The sequence below is a fragment of the Eschrichtius robustus genome, chromosome 1, assembly GCF_028021215.1.
Source record: "Eschrichtius robustus isolate mEscRob2 chromosome 1, mEscRob2.pri, whole genome shotgun sequence".
Taxonomy (NCBI): domain Eukaryota; kingdom Metazoa; phylum Chordata; class Mammalia; order Artiodactyla; family Eschrichtiidae; genus Eschrichtius; species Eschrichtius robustus.
Window position 1 is genome coordinate 117,426,714 of NC_090824.1, and position 15,580 is coordinate 117,442,293.

General features: G+C 38.3%; 1 protein-coding gene across 2 annotated transcripts in view; it reads right to left on the reverse strand.

Annotated features, from left to right (window-relative positions):
* Positions 1-897: 897 nt before the first annotated feature.
* Positions 898-15,580, reverse strand: part of PRTG (protogenin) — a 125,031-nt gene continuing 110,348 nt past the window's right edge. For both annotated transcript variants that reach the window (XM_068551962.1, XM_068551953.1), the window contains 5 exons: positions 8,967-9,149; positions 7,421-7,541; positions 5,971-6,136; positions 4,035-4,139; positions 898-3,549 (listed from right to left, as the gene is read on the reverse strand). In XM_068551962.1, the coding sequence (XP_068408063.1) occupies positions 3,145-3,549; positions 4,035-4,139; positions 5,971-6,136; positions 7,421-7,541; positions 8,967-9,149 (980 nt within the window). In that variant the 3' untranslated portion in view covers positions 898-3,144. The remainder of the gene's footprint in view (positions 3,550-4,034; positions 4,140-5,970; positions 6,137-7,420; positions 7,542-8,966; positions 9,150-15,580) is intronic.

The window sequence follows — 15,580 nt, forward strand, 5'->3', positions numbered from 1 at the left end:
GTTGATAAAAAGTACGTGAATTAAAACACTGATAAATACCAATATAATTGTATTGCTTTTAATTATGTAAACTTAGCCCTTTGATATCTTTTGCTACTAAAGCTAGATTCCCTATCAGCCTCTAAATAAATTTATTTCAAATCTGCTCATCTTTACTTACTTACAGGCTAATCTATATATTTGCATGATCTTTGGTATGAAAATACTGATGAGCAGTATCTTGTAATATTTGGCATAAAAATGACATGCATGTATTAGTACTTACAGCAAATAAGTCTTTGGAAAAGAAAATAGTTACTATTTGCATATTAGCCCCTTCAGAGTGAAAATACCATGAAGTAACACCACTATGAGAGATGAAAGAGAACCTTCACATTTTAGTTACAATTTCATACTTAAGACTTCAAAGAAGCTAGCTTTGGCCAAGTAAAAAGAAGTCTTTGGTGTTCACTAAATATCTTATTCAATGAGACCAAAATATTTATCTTTGGTGAAAAGACTTTTTTTTCTCTACAACAAGTAGTTTCAACAATTTCAAAATACTTTTAATACTGTATAGCTGAAGATTTACTTGCTGAAGAAAAAAAAATTACACTTGAAATTCTTTGGAACTATCTGCTGGTAAAGAACTTATTTTAAATGCTCTGGTAACAATAAGGTAGTTAAAATTACTAGTCTAATTAACTACAACAATCAAGATAAACCCTATTATTCTGGGTTAGTAACTACTTGTATAAGCGTCATACCTATAGATGTTTCTAGTTAATTCAATTTTGGGGGAAATCATAGTCAAATTTTCACTTTCTACTGAAAATTCTTTGGTAATAGGATTATTATGAAAAAAATCTTATATAAGAACAAAATGAAAAGGTGAAAGAGTGAAAAATGTACTGGTAAATAATTAGCGAACAGTTATAGCCTAAAGATCTACAATAACTATGGGCCTATTCATCAAAAACAAAACAAACTAAATACTTTCCTTAAGGACTTCAGATCATCATTTTAGGCTTTTAAAATGATTCAAATTAATAGAGTCCGAGACACGATGGATGATGTTTCAACTTTAGATTCTGTCTGCCTTTTAACGAAAGTTTAAAAACGTAAAATGAACTCACTGTAGTCCTTAGTTTTAGATATTGATAAAAGTTGGCCTCGCATAATTCTACTTATGAACCCCCAAACGCCATACCCTGTCAGTCTGCCCATGCTTCCATGAGGCAGCTCAAAAGTAACAAAACATTCCCTGAGTACAGGAAAAAAAAAATAACACTAGAATAAGTTTAAAAGGAGGTAGTATAAACAGGAGCTATAAAGGCAGGAGCAGCACGTTTCCTGGCCTCAGATTGTTCACCTAAAGCTCTGCTTTTTTGTTTTGCCATCAAGCCCATACTTAGATAACTAAATGGGGGACTGTGAATTTAGTTCAGAAGCGCATGCTAGCAGTTAATGTTGGTCTACTTCTGAACACATCCAATTTGGCACAAAACTACAGATTAAAAAACAACCAAAAAATGCTGTGTCATCAGACACTGGGATAGAAGATGATAGAGGTGGGACTGTCGTCCAGTAACATTTTTTTGACTTTAGAACACCATTTAACACGACCCCCCCACTTCCATAAACAAAAGGTTTCAAGGGGGATACCCATTAAGATTCCTTTTAAAAAGCGGCTCAAAAGTCATTTCCAGATAATTTCAAGAAATACTTTTAAAAGGAAAAGGGGGTCCCTTCTCTACACCATGTGTTTAATTCTTTATTGTCTCTCACTGCTGGGCACCTATCAGGTAACTGTCTCATTACTGAAAGAAGGCCTATTCTATGTGGCTAAGTAAACAGTTTACTGATTTCAAACCAGCAAGAGGATTAACTCACTCCTGGAGTCAGCATTCCTCATTCGCAGCACTGACACTGAAGGAAGATTAAACAGTACCAAATTCTCTGAAGAATTCAAGAAAATACAACCAAGTTGGTAGAGCTCTGAATACTTATCCCTAAACAAAAGCTGCACAAAAACAAACCAAAATGCTTTGATAAAATACTGTACATCAAAAGAGTTACTGATAAAATCCAAGAAACTCTTAAGGCAACTTTTTGTACTCTTATCCTCAACAACTTCATGAATATTTAAAAGGTATAAGGCAAAGAACTTCATAATATATAATGGAAGGCACTGTTACCGTGATAACCTCAAGTTCATTTTACTGTCTACTGCTGCATTTATCTTCATTATTAATATTTAATGAAACTTCTTTACCCCTTTAAGCCAAGCTGGAGTTAAAAAAAAAAACACCAACCCTAACCTGTTCTCTTTGAAAGTCTATTTTCTGCAAGGAGTTTTGCAACTAATTCTGGAAAGGTTGAGGATGCTTTGCAAACTACACAGTGCAGCCTTTGGCCAACTGTCAGGCAAAGGAGCAGGTAGAAAAGGCACGGCTTCTAGGCAGGCTGAGGTTTGGATACAGCAGATAAAGCACTCAAGACTCTAATGCCCACAACATAAAGGCCCTAGACGCAATAGGAGTCCCTGTATGCTACTGAACAGTTCTATTCTCAAAAGAGATATACTTTTTTGTTTTGGTCATTCAGTAAAGTCAACAGTCCCACTTTTCTCTTCTCTGCGGTTTCAGTCCTCACAGCTGGAGGTGTTAAATTATCCAAACCATGCAGAGGTCATAGTTTGTTGCTGTTGTTTCTTAAATCAGAGCTTCAGATAAACATTCTTACTCATCTACCTATATGACTCCTTTGATCACACACATTACACATACAGCAATGAAAACAAAACGCTACTAGGAAGTATCATCGGTTATGTAGCTGAGAAACTATCACAACAAACGAGGTAACAAAGCTGTCTTCTGAGTTTGCCGTGTGGCAAACTGAGGTAGATAGTCAGCAAAGGGGCTTTCAAAAGTCTTCCCTTTGCTCCAGTGATATATTTCATAATCCAGTCAAATATCCTGACTGTCTTTTCACATTGCTGACATTGAAACATTCAAAATGCGTGAGCTTAAAGATAAAGAAACAAAACACATTCAAAAAAGGTGAAATACCCAATAAGATATCATGATTTTCACAAAAGGCTTTGGCTCCCTGTTCACTGTCCTTCGAAAAGACTTAAAGGTGAGAATACCTGGACGTGGCTATCTAGATTGGAAAATCCTTTTTATCAAAGCAGAGCATGGCAGATGGTGGCTGAGGAACTGAAGAGGAAATCTGCTCAGCATCTGACGGCACTGCATGTTCTTCACACTTTCTCATCGAGGGATCCCCACTCGAATCAGTGCCAGTGAAGGAACTGGGGGTCAGGGGTGTGGTACTTATAACTGAGGACAGGTGTATTTCATCATTGGACTCATGGGAGAACCTTCCAGAATCCCCAGTTTCGTGGCTGCCTTCACTATTCGCTGAATGCTCAGTATCAGTTGCAACACCAAAGGGTCTTGGGAAGCTGGCTGTATGACCTGCGGAGCTGGGGGAGTCCTCATCACTGATTAATACGGTAGTGCCTGGCTGGTAAAAGCAGACCGCTTGAGTAAATCTTCTTTGAGGCTAGGTAAAAATACATAAAACACCATCAGTGATACCAGAGTGCTCTTAAAAAATAACAAATCTGGTTTTGCATATTCTATGTATGCTGAGATAGCAAACTGATCGAGTACATGGGTAAAAGATCATCATGAAGGAATTGTCTAGGTCAGTGGTTCTCCGAGGAGTGGGAACACATCAGAATGACTGGGGCAAGTGAAATGTCAAAAGGCTTCTTCAGTGATTTTGATGCAGGCTCCTGCCCCATCCCTTTCTCCATTGCCCCTCAACTCCCACTGAAAACCACAGCTCTGATTACTATTCCAATTGTCATTTCGGTCATCAATCCCCATGGCTTTCCATAAAGTCATGCCCCAAATTAATAAAATCATGGCTAGAAAGAACACAGAAGTTAAAAAAAAAACTCATTTACATTTTCCTCTTTTTAAAATTACCATCTCATATACCAGGAGTAGCAAAAGATTTTTTCCACTTAATGGGTGAGTTACCTGCTCAGCTTTTATCTTCTTAGAATCTTGGAAAAAAAGCCATTTTTTCTTAGGGTTGTTTTTAATTATAGGACCATAGCTATTAATTATCAGGTCAGTTCCTCCCTGGAGATATAAAAGGGGAAAATGCACATATTATAGATTTCAGTTTATTATAAGTAGTACACAAAATTTTTAAATGTTAAAAGAAAAAAATGATCACAGACATTATTATTTCTTCTTTTACACTAGCAGCACACAACAAATACAGGGTATTTGTTAGTGATCAAAAAGATATAATAGGTTTATTCCTAAGAGAGATATATATGCTGAAGTATTTGGGGTGAAGTGTAAGGATTTCAAAACTTATTTTCAAATGACAGAGCAAACAAAAATATATAGAGATACAAAAGTATGAAAAGATACTGACAATTATTTGTGCATTTATTAAATTTTTTCAACCTTTCCACATGGTTGAAAAATTTAAAAAGGATTTAGGAAGAGAAAAATGGGCCCACATATGCTCAACAAAATGGCAATAGACGGGGGATCAGCTCTTAGGCTAACCCAAGGGAATTCAGAGACCTGGCCTCCAAACTGGCTTCTCTGCTTCACTTCAGGTCCCCACTCTGCTCTGTCTCCTTTCATTTTAGATTCTCCCTCTCTCTTCCCATGTCTTCCTCCCCACTTCACTTCTCTTCAATCCTTTCTCATGTCTAGTTCCAAGTTAGTAATAACAGAATGACAGTGTATTTTGGTACTTTCTGTGCTTATTTAAAAGTTTTAGGTTCTAATGTTCTAGATTAATTTGAATTAAATGGCTTACATTTGTATCAGAAAATAAAAGCTAAATTAAGTTGCAAACAAAAAGACAACAGGAGTAGCAAAAATCAATTTACTATTATTTACCCATAATATATATAGTATATATATATTTACTGTGCTAGATACACGTAAATTGCATCTGCTAAATATAATTATATAAAATTTAACATCAAAATTGCCTGAAATTTTGTTATATTTTTGGTATTCTAAATTTTAGGGAAAGGTTGGGGAAGAAGAATTTATAGCAGCATTTGGCAAACTTTTCCTGTAAAGGGGCAGATAGTAAATGTCTTAGGCTTTGCAGACCACACATGGCCTCTGCTGCACTTTCTCCTCTTCCTCCTTTTTTGTTCCCCCCAAACTACCCTTTAAAAATGTGAAAAACATACTTAGCTCAGAGATGACCATACAAAAACAGGCTGCAGGCTGGCCTGGGCTGGGCTATAGTTTGCGGATACTTAATTTACAGCACATTGGTTATGAGGGCTATTATAATAATGCACGATATCTAATGCTGCAATGTGACTAAAAATAATTTTCAGTTGGTGTTCATAATGCTTATCGCTGTACTATTATTACACATAGTGGAAAGGACATGAAGTAATATCCTCCAATGACACCTCTTTACTATATCCAACTTCCTAAGGCCATACAGGGAAGGATCTTGAGACATCTATTTATATACTCCGTATTTAAAAAAATTTCATTCACACCTGGAATGTTCTGAGGCTCCATTTAGCTCTAAAATCAAATAAACTAAGTTGAGAATGGATTAATAAAAAATTGTCCATCCAGTATACACAGAACAATCCAAATTATAGTAAATATGGACTGATGACCTTGATGTCCTTACTTAAGACATCTCAGCTCCATATAATCCGAACTAATTGAATTTATGCTACTTTCTCATATTTTCTTTATCTTCATCTTTTATTCTTTTATCTATCCCTATCTTCTCCCCAAATATTGTATGCAAGGAAGGATCTGAGCGAAACGGTTTCACATTTCATTATGTGGAGTATGGACACAATACAGTCAACATACAATTTTCTGGTAAGAAGATTTTACGCATAAAGAGAAGATGAATGGTAGGAAGGATTACGTAGCATAACAGTCCCTCAGCTCAGAGTACCTTGGCATCGATGAAGCTGTTCGGCATGATCACTGGCATTAAGGACTCTTCATTTTCTAGAGCTCCTTCCAGGTTCTTTCCTACTTCATTTCCACTGGCTAGGGAGGCACTGGTATGAGATAATTGTTGAGTTCCATTCTGTGCTGTCTTGGAGGCAGTTGATTTCCTGAAATATTGCACGGAAAGGAAATTTTCTAAGTCCACAAGAAGAGAGAAGCAAATGTACCAAATTTGGTGAAATCTGGGAAGTTCACAACTTTGCAAACAATGGAGTTCCTTAATGCTTGTTTCTCAAATATCTTTAGAAACTATTAGATTATAACTCCAGCTCACTGCTGCAAACTTCTATGATGTGAGAAGGCTTCTTTCTTTTTGTCCCAAGGTCTGTTTATATAAAATTACTTTTTACACTTAGTAAAAACCTTAATATTTATAAAGTACTATTATTTATTATTGTCACTTATTTATAATATACACAGAAACTGTAGTTTAAAAAATTTACATGTTCTCCTTCAGGTCTGCAGATTGTCACACTAACGTAACAATTAACGATGACAAATTTACAGTAGCACTTATGCAAGATTTGGGCATCACTAAAACAATGTACATAAAGATTTCATTAAAAAATTCTTGAAGTGAGAAACTTGGACAGTAAAATTAAGCCAGTTCCATATACAAAAAACTTTAGAACTAACTCTTTCATTAACATGTTTTCTGAGTGTGTTTCTACGCACAAGTACCAAAAACATATAGAATAAACTCTGCAAAACCTATGATAATGGAGACAGTCTAGTGATAGAGATTACCTAAAAATGATGTGTATTTGACTTTGATTTTTTAAAATAAAGAACCTTAATAAATGAAAGCAAAAGCCAAAATATAAAAGGTTAGAAACAGAGAGGTTCACTGAATGCTGAGAATTTAGCTGAAGTCAAAAGCACTGATAAAATTGCCTGATAACAGTTTATAGAGAACTAATCCCTAGTTATTACATTTGTTTTAATCCATGTCTGGAGAATCCCAAACATATGACCTGTGGTGGTGAGGGTAGAGCTCTCAAGTGACTCAGACATTTCAGGCTACTTAAATATGAAAATATTCCAGTCAGTAAGGAATCCCTCAATCAGCAGATGCATCATATTAAGTGGGTTAGTTTTTTAAAAAATCCAAAGGATATACTTTGTGTTTCTCAAAATACCAAGGAAATGAGAAAACTAGGTCCTCATTTAAGAGTATTTTGTTGGTACAGTAATTTTTTTCAAATGGTGAGAGAATAATCTTCCAAAGTGAGCACATCTCTATAGCTGTAAGAACCCAAGTAATAATACATTCATTTTAAAGTGGAAAATCCCAGTTACTCTAAAAGGCACTTGATTTCAATTTGTTTCTGTGGTTACTGTAATTTAAATGTTTTTTAACCACATCAACATCTCCAGCAATGGAAACACACCTGGCTTTACTTCGGTATATCAAGATGAGAACACAGATGAGGATGCAGGTCAAGGCTATGCCAACACCTACAGCAATGCCGGTCATTGATTTTTGGTCCAGATGGTAATAGCCTGAATAAACTAGAAGGGGAAACACATGTACTCAGAGTCAATCAGAAAAATAAATGATTCCATTTATCATAATTCTCAGATATTAGCTTTTCAATAATTTGCCTTCCTCTCATAGGAAAACTTTTGACAGTATCTGTGTCTAAGCAAAAAAGACGTATTACTCTTTTATCAGTGACCTTAAAATTGGCTTATCTTCTCATATTGAAGATTCTAAATGAGTTCCAGGTATTATATTATTATATCAAACATGAACATCAGTTCATAATTTATAATGCTAAAAGGCACAAGGCATAGATGTTCACTGATAGGCCAAAGGGTAGCTTTCATGTCATATTACCTTAAAAGCAGATCTGTATATTGAAGATTAGTTTTCCATTTACGTATTTTCATTTACACAGCAGTGCTTCTCAAACTTTAATGTGCATAAGAGTCACTAGGGGATATGTTAAAATGCAGATGCTGATTCACGAGGTCTGGGGTAGAGCCCACGCACAACTCTGCATGTCTGACAAGCTCCCGGGTGCCATTTACGCTGCTGGTCTCTAGGCACTCTGACTAGCAAGGTATCTGAGAAGCGGATATGAGCCTTGCTCTCCGCTTCCCCTGATGATATGGCAGCTACTGTGGCTACCTCCTTCCTGTGCTTAAATCCGACTGCCCTGCCCTTCTCTTTTGCTTCTCTCTCTCTCCTTCCCAGTGTCCATACCCAAAGTGCACACAATACTGAATGACTATCCTCTGAGGAACTAAGAGCCTTTAATCCCGCCCTGAATTCAGCTGGCATCTCCTCGATCTGAAGCTCTCCCTGCCACACCCTGCATCGCCACCCAGGCCCCCTCCCCCAGAGAGGGGGAAAAGGAGGTGTCCAGTCCTGGGTCACAGGGGGCCCCGTCGTCCTTCACAACAGCAGGACGATACCCTGAGTGGAGTGAGAATGGCTCTTTAAAGGTATTTTTTTCCAATTGCTTTCTGGAGAGAAATAACTTTCACTCCGGAGAGGATGAGTTTTTTGTTTTTGTTTGTTTGTTGTTTTTGGTGGGGAAAACTCTTAATGAAAACCATGCTCTTCTTAGCTTGAACACCACAACCATCACTGCCATTTATTTCCACAGACCCCCAGACGCCCGCTCCCATCATCTCAGGGGTGGTGTGGCTCGTCTGTCTTGGTGGATGCACAGCTGGGAGGAGAAGTAACTGGGACACAGCGGTCTGAACACCGCGGTTAGTTCTGAGGTCAGTGTGTTCTCCTGGGAGTGCAGAGAGCGCCCTGCAGCCCCACAGCACCAGAACCTCGCCAGCGAGAATTCAAGGAGCCGAGTACGGGTTTAGGGATACGGTCATGGTAGGAGCAGAAATAAAGCAGAGGGGAGCTGGAAAAAAATATGTGTGTTTTCTCTTCTTAAGGAAAATCAATGATTATGGCAGTATACAGACCTTTGACATCAGCAGAATCTAAACGCTTGGGCCTCTGATTTGACTCAGGAGTTTCCTTTGGAAGTACGGCCAGCTCCACAGAATTTGAAAAGGGTCCTTCTCCTACCTCATTGGATGCAGATATCTTGACAATGTATATATTTCCTGCCACAAGGTTTTCTAGCAAAGCCATGGTTATTGCCCCTATAAATATATCAATTACAAATTAAGTAAACTATCTTTCATTTATTCTTTTAATCACACAACCATGGTCCTTTATTTTTAAAATATTTTTCTGATTATAAAAATAACACATTTTAAAACATCTGTAAAATAAAGATAAATATAAATAAAATGACAATCTCCCATTGTTAACATTTTTGTGTATTTGTATGTGTGTACGTGTATGTGTGTACTGTACATGTGTGAGTACATATTTACTACATGCATTTTTATATCCTAGAGTTTTCATTTAACATTTTGCCATGCACACTGCCCCTATATAATCCTTCTCTGTAATTTTAAGAGTAGCTCGTAAAATCAACATGCATTTTTGTTTGGATACATATATGTATATACATATATATATATATAAATACACACTTTTTTTAACCAAAAAATATATATAAACATATATGCAATTTTTTACTCTTTACATAGGTATGGATACAAATAGCATTAAAAACATTTTATTATGGCATATTTCAAACATAGGTAAAGACAAAATAACACAATGAACTCAGATTCAACAATTACAAGTAGATTTAAAAAATCCAATGTGAGACTCTTTTTTTTTTTGGCCACGCCTCACCGCTTGCGGGATCTTAGTTCCCTGACCAGGGACTGAACCCATGACCACTGCAGTGAAAGCGCTGAGCCCTAAGCACTGGACTGCCATGGAACTCCAATGAGTATCTTTTTTTTTTTTTTTTTTTCTCTTAGAAATGTTTAAACCACTTACAGTAATTGTGATAGATGATTTTGCTCTTATTTCTTAAATTAGAAACAACAATTATTTTTGAAAGTATGAATATATTTTTCACCCTCCTAATCATTATCTAAGATTTCCTGAATATAAACAGGCAAGAAGATGCCAAAGTTATGTAGGAACCTCAGGGTGTTGAAGGCCGAGACCCCAGACTATCAAAATTATCACCAGCAACCTGGCTAGCATCTACTTCTCTCCAAAAGTAATCATTTGAATTTATATATATTTGGTATTGAAAAGTATCTTCTCTGATGGCACGACTGCCAAGAAGGACTCCTATTTGGGCACTGCTATTTCTTTTTTTAAAAAATATTTTTATATTTATTATAATATTATAATAATATTTAATGTCTTCATAGGGCACTGCTATTTCTTGAGGCGTCTTTCTGCTCTTGTCCTGCCACGGCACTGAAGTATTTTTCTTACAAAGGGAATCCCACCCCAGGAATTAGTCCTAATGTTATGAAAGCAGGTATAAAAGAAATTCAACCAGGAAGTTGTTCTTGCACTGCATTTGTGGGTGGATATTCACAGGGAAACCTAGCTTCCCTGGGGTAATTTCTTCTCATTTTTTCCTGATGCAGGGCACCCTTACAATAAATAGTTTTAGAGAGCTTACAACAGCTGGTAGCTGTCACCACCAGTTCAGAGCTGGCTACTCTAGTGCACTTGCTACAATATATTTCATTATGCAAGGGAAAGGCAGGGTGATCTTAGAGCTGAGGCCATGACTCAGAGGCTACCTCTGCAGGTCACATGGTGGGAGGGAGCCGAACCCAGGGGCAGTGCGAGGTGCTGAAGGCGGTTTGCTTTCATGTGCTCCGGTTTCAACCTGGCCTAGAAAGAGCGTGAGCTACTTGAATACACAATCGTTGAATAAACACACAGACCCCTATTTAGAATCAGGAAGTCTTTCCACTGCCCCTTGCTCTTAGGCAGGTGAATTAAAAAGCAACAATGTACTGTGACATGTTACCATTAGCTAGAAGGAAGAACAATTCAATTTCTTTACCAACATATAAATAAACTGAGTCTCCATTTTACCATAGAATACTTTACATTTAATTTTAGAAAGTGTTTGGCAAAACCAATCACTACCTGAAATTAAAATTCTTTCGCTTACTTTAAACATTACAAATGGTTGAGCTTTGTGTGTATATGTGCGTATGCACACTCCCCTTTCTCCCACAGAAAGTCTTCCTTCAGACAACAAAAAGGAAACTGTAACATTCTGGTTCCCATATGAGCACAGTTAAACCAGTTCCCAAATATTAAAGTGATCTGACTGCCCCTATATTCTCTCAGCAAACGGTCTAAATTCCAGCTGGTGTGATTATTTCAGTCTACAGCCTTTTACAGCTTCTGAACTTTTAGCTAGACTAGGAGTTTCACATGCCGGACAGTGTAACAGGCTTGGTGTTGGATCAATGTTGATCAAGTCCTGGCATGTTACCAATTAAGTAATTTGCAACTTGGGGCATGTCACTGAACTTCACTTTCCTCGTGGGGGCAATAATTCCCACCTCATATAATTATTATAAGGATTAAATGAACTACCATGGACAAGTGTCTGACACAAGTGTATACACTCAATGAAAGTAGGTCTTCCTCCTCACCTCTGATCTCCCCTCTTCCCTTTCTGGAGGACAGAAATTTTTTTTCACATGTGAACAGCTGAAGGTGGCTAGCATAATGCTTTGCACAAGATAATTCTCAGTAAATACCAACTGAACTTATACTAAAATATGAGCCATTTGTTACCAAAGGAATGTTCATTTAAAATATAAAAGCAGGGCTTCCCTGCTTTTATAGGCACAGTGGTTAAGAATCCGCCTGCCAATGCAGGGGACATGGGTTCAAGTCCTGGACTGGGAAGATCCCACATGCCACGGAACAACTAAGCCCGTGCGCCACAACTACTGAGCCTGCGCTCTAGAGCCTGCGAGCCACAACTACTGAGCCCGCGTGCCACAACTACTGAAGCCCACGCGCCTAGAGCCTGTGCTCCGCATCAAGAGAAGCCACTGCAATGAGAAGCCCACGCACCGCAACGAAGACCCAACGCAGCCAAAAATAAATACATTTATAGAAAAAAAAAAAAGAATGTCACCATATGTCACAAGCTCTTGAACTTGTCATATCACCTCTCCAGACCTGAGTTTTCTTCTCTGTAAAATGAAGAGCTGGTGCCCATCCCCAAATACTAATTACTATTCATTCCGCCTCCAATTAGCGCCTTCCACTCCAGGCACACTGCTGTCACTCCAGTCTTAACATCATCACCCCATACCTTCACGCTATCACGTGTCTCTTCTCTGGCTTCTCAGACCCCAACCTCCCCAGCTCCTCCGCTGCCTGCCCCTCCCACCCCCAACTCACCCTGGAAATGACATTCAGACTTTTATAAGAACACAAGCTTCACGGGGCTCAGGGACCTCCTCTCTTTAGTTCACTGCTGTGTCCCCAGTGTCCAGAGCAATGCTTAGTGCCTAATGGGTACTTATGCTGGTTAGTTTTATATATCAACGTGGCTAGGCTATAGTGTCCAGTTGCTAGCTCAAACACCAGTCTAGATATGGCTGTGAAGTTTTCTTTTTTAAGATGAAATTAATATTTAAACCAGTAGACTTTGAGTAAAGCAAATTACCCTCCATAATACGGGTGGGCCTCATCGAATCAGTTTAAGGCCTTAAGAAAAAAGACTGAGTACCCCTGAGGAGGAAAGAATTCTGCCTCCAGACTCAAGACTTCAACATCAACTCCTGTCAGAATTTCTAGCCTGCTGACCAGCTCTGCAAATTTCAGATTTAGCAGCCCCGGTTCCTTCAATCTCAATCTCTCTCTCTCTCTCTATCTAATCTATCTATCTAGCTAGCTAGCTAGCTACCTACCTACATACCTACCTACCTACCTACCTACCTATCTGTACATACATACACACACACATATGCAAATCCTATTGGTTCTCTTTCTCTGGAGCACCCTGACTTATAAACTACTCAGTAAAGATTTATCAAATCTTACAAATGCTTTTAACCTATACAATAAAACACTGTTTCATGCTAAAAACAAAAAACAAAAAGAAACAAAAAACCTCTCAGAATATATTAGACTCTGGGGGCTTCCCAGGTGGGGCAGTGGTTAAGAATCCGCCTGTCGGGGCTTCCCTGGTGGCGCAGTGGTTGAGAATCTGCGTGTCAATGCAGGGGACACGGGTTCGAGCCCTGGTCTGGGAAGATCCCACATGCTGCGGAGCAACTGGGCCCGTGAGCCACAACTACTGAGCCTGCATGTCTGGAGCCTGTGCTCTGAAACAAGAGAGGCCACGATAGTGAGAGGCCCGTGCACCACGATGAAGAGTAGCCCCCACTTGCCGCAACTAGAGAAAGCCCTAGCACAGAAACGAAGACCCAACATAGCAATCAATCAATCAATCAATCAATCTTTAAAAAAAAAAAAAAAAAAAGAATCCGCCCGTCAATGCAGGGGACATGGGTTCAAGCCCTGGTCCGGGAAGATCCCACATGCTGTGGAGCAACTAAGCCAGTGAGCCACAACTACTGAGCCTGCACTCTAGAGCCTGTGGGCCACAACTAGTGAGCCCATGTGCCACAACTACTGAAGCTTGCGTGCCTAGAGCCCATGCTCTGCAACAAGAGTTGCCCCCGCTCGTCACAACTAGAGAAAGCCTGCGTGCAGCAACAAAGACCCAACGCAGCCAAAGATAAATAAAATAAAATAAATAAATTTATTTTAAAAAAGCAAAGCATAAGATTTTACGGTTGGAGAAAAGTCCCAGTATGCAGTCTCATACCTTGCTCTCTTCTGTCCACACTAAGTGATTTTTTTTCAATTCCACAGTCTTAGCTTCATCTCCATACTGATGACTCCTAAGTTATACCATTAGTCCATACCCCTCCCGTGAACTTAACCCTCCCACCGCTTATTCAACCTCTCTACTTGGACATCCAAGAGGCATCTCAAATGTAACATGTTCAAAACCAAACTTTTGATTTCCCCCACCAATTTTGCTTATTTTTTTTTCTTATACCCCACATCAATCTGTGGCAAATCGAGTATTCTTTCAAATTAGGTTCTCATAGCTTCTTATTACCTTCCTTGTTATTATCTCTGGCCAAACTGCCATTGGCTCTCAAACAGACACCTGCGAATTAAATGGTTTCCCAGGGACTTCCCTGGCGGTCCAGTGGTTAAGACTCCACGCTCTCAATGTGAGGGGCATGGGTTTGATCCCTGGTCGGGGAACTAAGATCCCACATGCCCCATGGCGTGGCCAAAAATAAATAAATAAATAATAAAATAAAATATACTTTAAAAAAAAGAAAAAATTAAAAAGTAAATGGTTTCCCAATTTCTACTCTTACCTCCTTATAGTCAATTTTTCAGGTAGGCTGTTAGGGGGTTGCCAAAGTAATCCTTTCAAAATGTAAATCAGATCAATGTCTTCCATCCCTCTTAGAAAAAAACCCGTGGTCCAGGAAGTCTGGCCTACCTGATCTTCCCTTGGCTACCTCCCCACCTCATTTCCCACTTCCCCTCACTCTAGCCTCCCTGGCCATCTTGTTGTTCCTCTAAAATGCCAAGCACACTTCTGTCTCATGGCCTTTGCACTTACCCCAGATATCCATATGGCTCTGCTCAGATGTCATTTCTTTCAAAAGAACTTACCCCACTACCTCCATCACTTTATTCTTTCCCCTATTGTAGCTTTCTTCTTAGCACTCATGACACTACCTGAATATTTATATATTTGTTTGCTACCTGAGATGTAAGTGCCAATGAGAAAGGGACATTCTGTTGTTCACTGTGGTATTGTCAATGCCTAGAAAAGAGCCTGGCACATAGTAATCCCTCAATATTTAATAAATCAATATGTTCTTACTATTAGTAGTCCAAGTTATTTGGTAAATATTAAGTTAAATGGATTCCTTTACCGAAGGACTTTAATTTCCGATGTCAATCTCTAATAGGAGGAAACGGTATATGATGTTTCTCAAACTTTTTTAGTTATTTTTTTTTGAAGCAGGGCGCCTTTATGATCTTGGGAAACTAATGCTGTAAGGAACAGAGTCCAGAAACTGCTGTAGTAGAGCATGACTTCCTACAGTGCCTTGTAGGTTTTAAAGTAATTTGAGTACTTTGTGCTGATTTACAGCAATATCAGGAAGGTAAAGGCTGTAATTTCTGACCCACTTTAAATTACACACAAGCATAATTTCATACTGCATTTCTGCTAACCCATTTTACAATGTCTCATTTTAGCGACAAATATATGGTCACCAGGAACATTTTTAAAATGTTTTGACTAATGAAAAAAATCTTGTTCCACTTGGCAATAAATATGTGAATTAATTATACACATAAATGTGTATAAACATAATACGTATAGAAGATTAATAGATATATATGAGATACTGATATTCTTTCTTTTTCCCCCAATTTTTCTACACCATTATCTTTTCCAAAAGTTGCCAAAATTAGATACTATAGACTACTTTCTTTTTTTCTTTAAATGCCATGTGTGTTCTTTGCTTTTTGTTTATAAGTGAGTAAATCAAACTCTTTTTTAAAATAATTAATTAATTAATTAATTAATTTTTTGGCTGCCACGGGTCTTTGTTGCTGC